Source organism: Candoia aspera, chromosome 2 (genome assembly GCF_035149785.1).
Source record: "Candoia aspera isolate rCanAsp1 chromosome 2, rCanAsp1.hap2, whole genome shotgun sequence".
Lineage (NCBI taxonomy): Eukaryota > Metazoa > Chordata > Lepidosauria > Squamata > Boidae > Candoia > Candoia aspera.
In genome coordinates, this window is record NC_086154.1 from 158181417 (window position 1) to 158194616 (window position 13200).

General features: G+C 41.7%; 1 protein-coding gene across 3 annotated transcripts in view; it reads left to right on the plus strand.

The window, feature by feature from the left end:
- CHD1L (chromodomain helicase DNA binding protein 1 like) overlaps positions 1–13200 on the plus strand; it is a 60434-nt gene that overhangs the window by 28609 nt on the left and 18625 nt on the right. For all 3 annotated transcript variants that reach the window (XM_063294578.1, XM_063294579.1, XM_063294580.1), the window contains 2 exons: positions 6119–6192; positions 8413–8523. In XM_063294578.1, the coding sequence (XP_063150648.1) occupies positions 6119–6192; positions 8413–8523 (185 nt within the window). The remainder of the gene's footprint in view (positions 1–6118; positions 6193–8412; positions 8524–13200) is intronic.

A 13200-nucleotide genomic window follows, 5' to 3' on the forward strand; every position in this document is an offset into this window, starting at 1 on the left:
AAGCTGTCGAAATGTGCCTTTCATCAGACCCAAATTGACTACTTGGGGTATAGAATTTCAGATAAAGGCATAGAAATGGACCCTGCCAAGGTGCAGGCTATCATGGACTGGGAGAGTCCCCGCACCCGCAGGCAACTTCAAAGTTTCTTGGGGTTCAGCAACTATTACAGATTGTTCATAAGGGGATTCGCTGAGATTGCCTTGCCCCTAACTGAGCTGCTGCGAACCAAAGGGGTGGGAGATACTAGGAGAGTCAAGAATCCCGGAGCGCTGTTGAGGTGGACGCCTGCTTGTCAAACGGCGTTTGAGCGCCTGAAAGCAGCTTTTGTCCAAGAGCCAATTTTACAACATCCTGATCCCTCCAAGCCGTTTGTTGTACAGGCAGATGCTTCCGATTATTCTATTGGGGCATTGTTAATGCAGAAGGATGAGGCAGGATGCCTCAAGCCCTGTGCCTACTTATCCCGCAAATTCTCTGAGACTGAAAGGCGTTGGCATGTTTGGGAGAAGGAGGCATTTGCAGTAAAAGCTGCATTAGAAGCTTGGCGGCATCTGTTGGAAGGGGCAAATCATCCCTTTGAAGTATGGACTGACCATAAAAACTTGGAGGCTCTTAGTACCCCTCGAAAACTGAGCCCCAAACAAGTTCGTTGGGCTCAATTTTTCAACCGATTCAATTTTCAGTTTAAATTTATTCCAGGGAAAAAGAACTTCTTGGCTGATGCCTTGTCAAGGCAACCTCAGGACTCTGGGGCAGCGCCAGATGTGGTAAGCACCCTATGGACGGCGCCCCAATTGGGCATGCAGGCTGTGACGCGAAGCCAAACGCGCGCGCAGCAGCCGCCCACTACAAGCGCTGTTCAGCCAAGCGCTGTTCAGCCAAGTCCTTTGTCAATTCCCTCCCAGTTGCAACAAAAGTTTCTAAAAGAACTAAAAACGGATACTTGGTTGCTGGCAAATAAAGACAATGTTACTTTTGACAGAGGCTTTGCTTGGAAATCCGACCGCCTCTACGTCCCGGAAAGCCTCAGAAAAGATGTGTTACTACGTTCACACGATGACAAACTTGCAGGTCACTTCGGGTTTGTAAAAACCTTGCACCTCGTTCGGCGGCAATTCTGGTGGCCCACATTGCGTAAAGATGTCAAAGACTACATTGCCTCCTGCACTGTTTGTGCAATGTCCAAGCGCAAGGTGGGCAAGCCCCAAGGACTGCTGCAACCGGTGGCAGCCCCTTCTTCCCCTTGGGAGGAAATCTCCATGGACTTTATTGTCGAGCTCCCGCCCAGCCAACGCAAAACGGTCATTTGGGTGGTCAAAGACTATTTCTCCAAACAGGCTCACTTCATCCCTTGCGTGTCCATTCCGTCGGCCCGTCAATTGGCTCGCCTATTCCTTGTACACGTGTACAGGTTGCACGGATGCCCCTCCCGCTTGATTTCGGACAGAGGTACACAATTTACCTCGCAATTTTGGCGGGCGTTTCTCAAGCTGTTAGGCACGAAACAAGCCCTGTCCACGGCTTGGCATCCTCAGACGGACGGGGCCACTGAGGCGCTTAACTCGACTCTAGAACAGTACCTTCGAGCTTTTGTGAATTACCAGCAGGACAATTGGGTAGACCTCCTACCATTTGCTGAAGTGGCTTACAACAATGCAGTGCATCAAAGCACTGGCCAAACCCCATTTCGGGTAGCCCTGGGTAAGGACTTTGTACCTATCTCTGATCTACCACAACCTCCGGCTGGTGTAGTCACTCCAGATGATTGGACAACACAACTGGCTGACTCCTGGCCAATGATTCAAAAGGCATTGGCAGATGCACAAGCAGACTATAAACTGTATGCTGATCGGAAGCGGGCCCCCCAACCGGCATTCCAAGTGGGGGACTCTGTGTACCTTTCAACGAAGTTTATCAAGTCATCCCAACCTTCAAAGAAACTTGCGCCTAAGTTTGTGGGTCCTTTCCCGATTATCGCGCAGATTAACCCTGTGACTTTTAAACTTGACTTGCCTCATAACCTTAAACGCTTACACCCTGTTTTTCATTGCAGCTTACTCAAACCGACTATTCCTTCTGACCGCTGGCATCGTCAACCTCCACCTCCCACCCCTATCATGATTGATGGTCAGCAACACTTCGAAGTTAAAGAAATTCTGGACTCTAGACGCCTTCGCAATTCTTTGCAATACTTAGTTCGTTGGAAACATTTCCCTCATCCTGAGTGGGTCGCTGCACCAGATGTAGCTTCCCCTGTTTTGGTGGCCCGCTTCCACTCTGCTTATCCCACAAAACCGGGTCCCTAAGTGTATTTTTAGGAGGGCGGTATGTCATGTTCGCCGTTTCAATGTCTTTAATGCATCGTAACGTTTCGCATGTCATTAATTGGATGCGTGTTTCATCTTTCTCGGGAGGATGGGAACGTTTATCTTTTGGCTTTGCTTTGGAATGTATTTGTATTATCTACTGCGCTCAAGGTTACTTTCCCAGGTTAGCAACTCTGACGATTGCTAGCACCTGTGTCGGGCGGGGCTGTTACGAGGGAGGCGGGATACGTTTGCACCAAGGGTTTAAGTTTGTATTTGGCGCGCTTTTGCTCATTCTCAGCTTTCTTTGTATCTGTCTTTAGTACTCTAAATAAATCAGATTTCATTTAGCAGCCTCTTGTGAGTCTGAGTATTTGGGGCTAGGGCAACCATTACACTGTGTGTCTGTTGATGTCTGATTTGTCTGAATGCCAAGCTTCCAGGAATTCCCTAGCATTTTTGGATTTAGCTTGGTCTAGGATGCTCACAGTTTCCAGTTGAAACTATGGTTGAGTCTGTCCATGTGTTGTGAGTTTTCATTGGTTGTAGTAGTCTATTGGTAGTTTCTGAGATGTTTTTTATGTACGACAGTATTATCCTTTTCATAGCTTGTGTTGGTTGTGCTGTAATGGGCTGAGTGGTCAGGCACTTTTTGATAAAATTGTGTGGGTATCCATTTTGTTGGAAGATGTTGTATAGGTGGTCTGATTCCTTTTTCTGGCGTTCTGGGTTGCTGCAGTGTGTTTGTACTTGTCTGAATAATGTTCTTACACAGCTCCTCTTGTGGGAGGTTGGGTTGTTACTTTGGTAATGGAACACTTGGTTGGTGTGGGTAGTTTTTCTAATTTGCGTTTCTAATTTGCCATCATTTTGTCTGCTGATGGGGACATCCAGGAAGGGGTAGTATGTTGTTTTCTTCTTGTGAATTTTATTCCTCTAAAGATGATGTTGATTGTTTCATGTGTTTTCTCTAGTTGTTCCTTTTTTATTATGACGAAGATCCATACTTTTGGTTGTATGTGTGGGAATGCTATAGTTTCTAGATGCTGCATTACAGTCTCTGCTATGAGTCCTGAGAGCGATGATCCTCTGATTTGTTGGTATACGTTTCCATCAAACTGAAAGTAGGTAGTGAGGCAGAGGTTGATGAGGTCCATGATTCTGGATATTTCAATCTTAGTGTATTTGGCTAGGTTGGGTGTTTTGGGTAGTACTGCTGCCATGGATTCTTTTGCTGGTTCTGGACATAAAGAGTGCTGTGACATTGAATGAAACCATAATTTCATCTTCTATTTTTAGGCCTTTGATATTTGTGGGGGAGGAGGCACTGTAGTGGGGAGTTGATAGAATATTCCTCTCTGTGAGATGTCCAAGGTTTTTTATAACTTCTTTTGCTATGTTATATGTTGGGGTCCCTGATAATGATACAGTTGGACAAAGAGGTATGTCAGGCTTGTGTCGTTTGGGCATCCATAGAAACATGGGAGGATGGGTCCACTGCTTTTAATCCGCCACTATTCTTCTTTCGTGATTTGACCTTTCTTGGTCAGGTTGCTAGGGGTTCTCTTGATCTAGTTGTCTAGTTTCTGTATTGGGTTGTTTACCACGATGTAGGATTCTTTGTCCTCCAGTAATTCTTTGGCTTTTTGTATATATTGTGTTCTGTCCATGATAACGGTGGTTCGGCCTTTGTCTGCTGGGAGGATGGTGATGGTTTGGTCCTTCTTTAGGTGTTTGAGGGCTGGTCTGTCCTCTGCTTTGAGTTGGTTCTGATTCTGTGTTCTTCTGGTCTGTAGCATGATTGTCTGCCTTATGTTTTCTTGTGTCTCTGTGGCAAGTCCTGTGGTTTTAAATGCTGCTTCTACGACTGCAAAGAATTCTAACTGATTAGCATAGCCTGTGTTATAGTTGAGGCCCTTCTGGAGGATCTTGTGTTCTGCAGTGGATCGTGGGTGGCTGGGCATGTTGACTACCCATTTGGGTTCAGGTACCTCTTTGCTTCTGGGATTTAGCTTGAACAATTTGGTTTGGAGTTTTGTTTTCCTTTTTTTCAGCTTGTCTTACAGATGTCTTGATCATGGTTGTCAGCATTTTTGTGTGTTCTGGGGTCATGGTTTGTTCCAGTTACTCTTTGAGGTTACCTGTGGTATGCTGGTATTTGTTTAGTCTGAGGTTAGCATCCATGACCATTAGCCATTATCATTTTTTTGGCCACTTTGTTGAGCTATTTTCTATCCAGTTGTGCAGTTTTTTGGAGGTTTGTATCTGACACTGGTGGGCAGGACATGCTGTCATAGGCATTCATGGAGAAAGAATAGTTGTTCCTTGGTGGAGATTTGCCTACATGCAAATTTCTCCCATTTGCATGCTTTTTGAAGCATTTGATGCCCATATCTCTTCCAATAGAAGAGCTTATATGTAGCTCAGGGTTGAACTGTGGAGTCCTTGGTGCTCTCTGAGCTTGGTTGTTTGCTTGCAGACGTTTCATTACCTGTCTGGGTAACATCATCAGTGCTAAAGAGTGTGGGTTTGCTCCCTGTTCAGTAGCTTTCCCTGCCAGTGTTGGGGGGCGTTTCTCCTTGGTAGTTCCTGATTATGGTTTTGTTTTCTGCTACTGTACTGTGATGTTTTCTGCTACTATATGTAAACAGGGGGCAAACCCCACACTCACTAGCACTGATGGTGTTACCTAGTCAGGTAATGAAATGTCTACAAGCAAACAACCAAGCTCAGAGAGCACCAAGGACTTCACAGAAGAAATGATTCCTTGAGAAATAAGTCCCCCTTGAAATAAGTCCCCCTTATTTCAACCACATGACTTCTACTGTCTACTTCTACTGTCAGCAGAAACCCTGATCTTTATACTGCAGTGATTGAATGACATTGCAGCCAAGGTGGACAGCTTCCAAAAAGCCTTTGACCTACACATCCTCCATGGTAGTTAAGGGGTTAAAACTCCAGCAGAAGCTTGCCATGTTAACACTCTCGCAGCCTGCCCTATGACATTAATAGAGCATCCGGAAGCATGTTGGTGCAGCCCACTACTGTTATGTATTAGAGAAAAAATAACTCCTCCAAGAACTCAGAATAACTTTGTGACCTCCCTGTCTCACTTTGTAAATCTTCATTGTAAATCAGTTGATCTGAAAGATTGTCACTGCATATCCAGTGTCAGAAATATTAAGCACATACATACTTCTAACTTTCTACCAAATAGCTCTCCTTGCAAGACTTACACAATTAAGCAGATTCTTGTAGTAGACTCATTAAAATTGTCAGAGTTTTTAAGGATGAGTTAGTTCATGACCTTCTCACTAGGGGAGTGACAAATGGTCATGATACTGCAGATAAAATTTTATGCTCCAACTGCAATACAGCTGCCAGTTATGCCCAGAGCCAACAGCCTACGCTCACAATGATAAGGAAGTTAAATCTATAAACAGAAAACTTACTGTTTTGCAAAAAAAAAAAAAAAATCAAAGTAAGCAAAAATTCTGACACCTCACTCAGACCCTCCCAGCCCTGACAGTGATATGAACTGCTCATCTCCCAAGCCATCTCACATCATTGCCTCAATAACTCAGATATACAGAAAGCTACTCTGTGTGTGTGTCTGTGTGTATGAGACTGTCTCTACAGTTCATTTGACTTGTATACGATAAAACTGAGCTCTTGATAGACTAGAACAATAACATCTCGTTCCTATTCTATTGAATTCAGTGGGTAATATGTATAGGGATGTGATCTGTTTTGCATCTGCTTTGTGGGAAGGTGGATCCAAGGTCAAAACATTTTTTTTTTTTAATTTCAGTAAGCATCGTGTCCTGTTGTTTTCACAAATGACCCAAATGTTAGATATTTTGCAAGACTACATGGATTATAAAGGTAAATGTTTTTGATGTAGCCGGATTTATTTTCAGAGGTCCTACTCTTGAGAATAAAACAATGCTTTTTTAAGGAAAATCCTAAACAACTGGTTTCTTGCCTATGGTTGTGGGTTCTTTGCATGCTCATCTGTGAATTCACAGACATGAATTATGCATCTGTAGGGCAGCCCATTTGGAGTCTTCTAAAACTTAGACCATCATTTGGTGGGAAACTTGATCCCACATATACCATATGACTAGGGATAGCTATTGCTGAACTCTTCAGTTTCTAAGGTCATCACAGTGGATCTGAATGAACAGAGAAATTATCTGAAATCAAGCATGGTAGGCTGTGTGAGTTCATATATGTCTGCTCAATAACTGCAGTTACTGGTAAGAAACATTATTGTTATGGTCTCTGATTAGCATGGGTAATCACAAAGAAGACTTCTTTGTGATGGTCAGATGACAGCCCTTCTAAAGGCTGCATCTCTTGGAGAGCAATGATCAACTGTATAATGCTAGATGAGAAGGTAAAGGTCTGAGCCTATATAGCTTTCCAGCATAGCTCTAGAAGAGAATGCAATGAAGGTTGCCAGTATTGCTACTATGGAATGAGCACAAATTAGGAGAGGGCCCAACTGTTTGGCTATCTGGCAACAAAACCTGGTGGTAGTGATTAATCATTTGGAGAAGTGCTCAAGAAAAACCTTAATGGCCTTTAGACACGCTCTAAAAGCCAGAAATAAACATGGGTTCTAATGTAATAGTATCATGGGTTCTAGGTGCAAAATCAACAGCCTTTTGACAAATGATGTCATGTTTCGAACAGAGTTGAGGCAGGTAGTATTATGTCATGATTCAAGTAAAAAGCAGAAAATAATTTTGGAAGGAAAAATCTTGGCAAAAAGCCACTTTTGATGTGAAAAAAAGAGAGAATCTTTTCATAAGACCCATTGTCCACCAGCCTTTCCAAGTCAGGAAATTGTAGAAGGAGTAGCCATGTTAGTCTATAGTGGCAAATAATCAGGAGAAGTCTTGTATACCTTTTCCTACTAACAAATGTTATTAAAAGGCATAAGCTCACTTCATCAGATGCTAGACTGATGTAGAATTCCAACTGGAGTAAGGTGGGGAGAAAGGAAGGGAAGATAGGTTGGTTATGTAGATGTAGGTCAGATATGAGACAGATTAAAAATACCTTATCAGTTAACAATTGTAGTGTGTTAAAAACCCATTGTTCGTTGAGATCTTGTTTTGACCTTGTTTCTTGTGTTTGTTGATATATGTGAGTTCAGTAACCTCTTGCTCAGTGGTAGAGTTAGAGCCCCCTTTTTTCCAAGATAGTCACTTTGAGATCTGCTATGGAGCATCCTGGGAATATCCCCTCACTTCCACCCCCACCTCACCCCAATTTAAATCCTTCATCAGATGCCACTCTGTGCATCTGAAGAAATGCGAGTCACGAAAGCTTATGCCTTTTAATAAAGTTTGATAGTCAGAGAAGTTGCTACCAGATTCCTTGATTTCAGATCAGGAAACAGACAACACAAGAAATACTGGAACTCTTTGTTGATATAGACTATAAATAACAGGATGTTGAAAGCTTGATAGCATTTCTCCTTCCCTCCCTCTTACTCAAAGGAGAGTCAAGGCAGGGCAATTCTGAGTTTCTTATGCTTTCCCACTTTCCCTGGCTAAGCTCATGTTTTACTAATGGTTGTTACATACTTTTTCCAAGGCTATCTCCATGGTGCTCTACACTTAAAAGCTTCCTCCCAGAGTGGCCGTGAAGAGAGAGGAACAGTACAAGCCTGATTTGCAATGTCTTGGCATTTAATCTTGAGGTTAAAAAATGTATAGTTTATGTCCACTCAAAAAGGAAAGTGTGTGTCTAGTGCTATTGCTGAAATGAGGCCCTAAAAACCGTAAGACTGAAGTTGGCTGCCTACAAAGAGAGTCCACACAAATAACCTGTAAGGAGGACAACTGAGGGGACAAATAATACTAAAATAAATAAATAGACACACAAATAGGTAGATAAATAAACAAACCATTTGATAATAAAGAGCTTAATGATGAATATCATAGTGGTGGTCAAAAGCAAATAATTATGTAATATGTCATTAGAAGGAGAGTAAATGGGATACTGAGTGATGTACAGAGTAGGCAGAGCTCATGCAAGAAAATAGGAATAACAGATCTCTCATGAATGTCTTTTTTTTTTTTAACTGAAAAGGTTACAGCTATGAGCGCCTAGATGGATCTGTCCGAGGTGAAGAGAGGTATCTTGCCATTAACAACTTTGGTCAGCAGCCTGTTTTTGTTTTTCTTCTGAGTACTAAGGCAGGTGAGTCAAATTTACAAAGGGACAAGGCTGCTGAGATGTGTACCCTGTCCCAGTCTACAAATATTCCTTTGCTGCCTTTGTGAATAGTGAGCAGAGGTGCAGACAAAATGGATTGAACTGAGTACAGCTTCATAGTGATGCTGAGGCCACCCAGGATGGAATGCTAGAGGTCTCAAGCCTCCTTTCCCAGAATAGCTCTTGGTTTTCACATCCTGGTCCTACTTTGGGAATACTGACTGCCTATAGCATGGCTTTTCTGTGTGCTATGCTAGGCATTCTCTTAATTTGAAAGCTAATAGTGGGCTACTGGTAGCATTCTGACTTGATCTGTAATTGATTATGTATTATAATCTGAGAAGTTCTCATTCCTTGTATCGTATGTGAGACCTTCTGCCACTTGTATTTATAGCTTGGCTCAAAGAACCACTTTCCTGTCCATATTTTAGATCTCTTTTACAGTAATGCCAAAGCATTTCTGTATTGCCTTCTGTACCAGAAAGGAAGGTATACAGTATGACCAGTCTCATACTTCCATTAATAAGTCTTTGTGGTTTGGCTAGCCATTGTTGATATATATAATTTTTTATTAAAGATTGTAATTATAGTAATAAAAACTAATACAAACTAAACTCAGAGAGGAAAGTAAAGTGAGAATAAAAAGTGCAAAGAAAGAAAAAGGAAAAAAGGGAAAAGGAAAGAGTGAAATAAAGAAAGAGAAAAGAAATATAAACAGAAGTGACTTCCAACCTTCATTACAAAAGGTATAAACAAGTTCGGTAGCTCTTCACCTCCTATAAGGTTACAAAGAGATATATCTTCTTCCCATAACCCATCCTTTATCTGTAAGCAAATCCATAAGACATCAACTTTTCAATCCTGGTGTCAGCAAAAAGTCCATAAAGGATTGCCAGAATTTCATAAAAGCATGTCTTATTTTAACCTTGATCAAATAAACCATCTTTATATTCCTTCCTTGTACCTCTGAAGATCTTAATCTTTAGTTCATTCAAATATTGTCATAGAATTTGATCTCTCTTCAATTCTTCTTTGTCCCATCACATGAGTTTCTTTGAGGCTTTAACAAGACTCTTTTGTAAATCCAATAAAAAGAAATCCAGGTCATTCTCTTGGTCTGTCATTTGCATTTCCCCTTTAATTTTTAAAACTTCAGCCAGCTTCTTTTGTATATCCAGTAAACAGCCCTTATCTGAGTAATTCTCTTGGCCTGCCACTTGTATTTCTACTTTAAATACCTTCACTATCTTGTAATCCACACTTTTCAAAATCCAGTATTTCTGATTCTACTATTTCTGCATCAAGCAAGATTTGTTTCACATCTTGTCATTCCTTCATTAACATCCTTTAAACATAATCTACCCATAGAAGCAGAGATCGTTACTGACATTGTTGATATTGTGGCTACTAATTTCTGACCGCATTATTCACAGATCTCCTTTAATATTTCAAATGTTATAGTATTTTGTGTCATTTTGTGAATTCCAATTTGAATCAAAACCAAAGGGAGGGTTTGTTTGTTTGTTTGTTTTTTGGTCTGGAAACTTTAGCCCCCTCTAGTGTCTAATTTATGTCAAGATTAAAGATAGACATTTTGGGTATCAGTGAACTGGAATGGGCCACTTCACCTCAAATGACCACCAGATCTACTACTATGGACAAGAGGACCACAGAAGAAATGGAGTAGCCTTCATAATTAGTAGTAAAGTGGCTAAAGCAGTGCTTAGATACAATCCAAAAAACGATAGAATGATCTCAATTCGAATTCAGGGCAAGCCATCTAACATCACAGTGATCCAAATATATGCCCCAACCACAGATGCTGAAGAAGCTGAAGTAGAGCAGTTCTATGAGGATCTGCAGCACCTACTGGACAACACGCCTAAAAGAGATGTTATTTTCATCACAGGAGACTGGAATGCTAAGGTGGGCAGTCAAATGACACCTGGAATTACAGGTAAGCATGGCCTGGGAGAACAAAATGAAGCAGGATATAGGCTGATAGAATTTTGCCAAGACAACTCACTCTGCATAACAAACACTGTCTTCCAACAACATAAGAGACGGCTTTATACATGGACTTCACCAGATGGACAACACCGAAATCAGATTGACTACATCCTTTGCAGCCAAAGGTGGCGGACATCTATACAGTGGGTAAAAACAAGACCTGGAGCTGACTGTAGTTCCGATCACGAACTTCTTATTGCACAATTTAGGATCAGACTAAAGAGATTAGGGAAGACCCACAGATCAGCTAGATATGAGCTCACTAATATTCCTAAGGAATATGCAGTGGAGGTGAAGAATAGATTTAAGGGACTGGACTTAGTAGATAGGGTCCCGGAAGAACTCTGGACAGAAGTTCGCAACATGGTTCAGGAGGCGGCAACAAAATACTTCCCAAAGAAAGAGAAAACCAAGAAGGCAAAATGGCTGTCTGCCGAGACACTAGAAGTAGCCCAAGAAAGAAGGAAAGCAAAAGGCAACAGTGATAGGGGGAGATATGGCCAATTAAATGCAAAATCCAGAGGTTAGCCAGAAGAGATAAGGAATTATTTTTAAACAAGCAATGCATGGAAGTGGAAGAAGAGAATAGAATAGGAAGGATAAGAGACCTCTTCCAGAAAATTAGAAACATCGGAGGTAAATTCCAGGCAAAAATGGGTATGAACAAAAACAAAGATGGCAAGGACCTAACAGAAGAAGAAGAGATCAAGAAAAGGTGGCAAGAATATACAGAAGACCTGTATAGGAAGGGTAACAATATCGGGGATAGCTTTGACGGTGTGGTCAGTGAGCTAGAGCCTGACATCCTGAAGAGTGAGGTTGAGTGGGCCTTAAGAAGCATTGCTAATAACAAGGCAGCAGGAGACAACAGCATCCCAGCTGAACTGTTCAAAATCTTGCAAGATGATGTCAAGGTAATGCATGCTATATGCCAGCAAATTTGGAAAACACAAGAATGGCCATCAGATTGGAAAAAATCAACTTATATCCCCATACCAAAAAAGGGAAACACTAAAGAATGTTCAAACTATCGAACAGTGGCACTCATTTCACATGCCAGTAAGGTAATGCTCAAGATCCTGCAAGGTAGACTTCAGCAATTCATGGAGCGAGAATTGCCAGATGTACAAGCTGGCTTTAGAAAAGGCAGAGGAACTAGGGACCAAACTGCCAATATCTGCTGGATAATGGAAAAAGCCAGGGAGTTTCAGAAAAACATCTATTTCTGTTTTATTGACTATTCTAAAGCCTTTGACTGTGTGGACCATAACAAATTGTGGCAAGTTCTTAGTGGTATGGGGATACCAAGTCATCTTGTCTGCCTCCTGAAGAATCTGTATAACGACCAAGTAGCCACAGTAAGAACAGACCACGGAACAACAGACTGGTTTAAGGTTCGGAAAGGAGTACGGCAGGGCTGTATACTCTCACCCTACCTATTCAACTTGTACACAGAACACATCATGCAACGTGCTGGGCTTGAGGAATCCAAGGCTGGAGTTAAAATCGCTGGAAGGAACATTAACAATCTCAGATATGCAGATGATACCACTTCGATGGCTGAAAGCGAAGAGGAACTGAGGAGCCTTATGATGAAAGTGAAAGAAGAAAGTGCAAAAGCTGGCAGCTAAACCTCAAAAAAACCAAGATTATGGCAACCAGCTTGATTGATAACTGGCAAATAGTGGGAGAAAATGTAGAAGCAGTGAAAGACTTTGTATTCCTAGGTGCGAAGATTACTGCAGATGCTGACTGCAGTCAGGAAATCAGAAGACGCTTAATCCTTGGGAGAAGAGCAATGACCAATCTCGATAAAATAGTTAAGAGCAGAGACATCACACTGACAACAAAGGTCCGCATAGTTAAAGCAATGGTGTTCCCCGTAGTAACATATGGCTGCGAGAGCTGGACCATAAGGAAGGCTGAGAGAAGGAAGGTAGATGCTTTTGAACCGTGGTGTTGGAGGAAAATTCTGAGAGTGCCTTGGACTGCAAGAAGATCAAACCAGTCCATCCTCCAGGAAATAAAGCCAGACTGCTCACTTGAGGGAATGATATTAAAGGCAAAACTGAAATACTTTGGCCACATAATGAGAAGACAGGACACCCTGGAGAAGATGCTGATGCTAGGGAGAGTGGAAGGCAAAAGGAAGAGGGGCTGACCAAGGACAAGATGGATAGATGATATTCTAGAGGTGATGGATTCGTCCCTGGGGGAGCTGGGGGTGTTGACGACCGACAGGAAGCTCTGGTGTGGGCTGGTCCATGAAGTCACGAAGAGTCAGAAGCGACTGAACGAATAAACAAGTGTCTAATTTAAATCATTAGGTCTCTATGTTATGACTTACAACAGACAAAATAATTCTGGTTCCTATGAAAAGTTGTTTATTTTATATAGTTAGTTCCACAATCTTTTACTATAAGTATCAATGTTCCAAATTTGTCTGGATGTTTAATTCGTTTATAACTTCCTTGGTTCAAAATCTTATTTCACTTTTTGCCATTTATTTCAAATTCTTTAAGTTCTTAAACTTATAATTAATTTTTCCTTTGTCCAGAAATGAAGTGACTCACCAGATGGTTTTTCAAACTTGTTCTGAAGATTTCTAATAGCTTTAAGATAGTTAAACAGGCAATTTCGGAAAGTGATTAG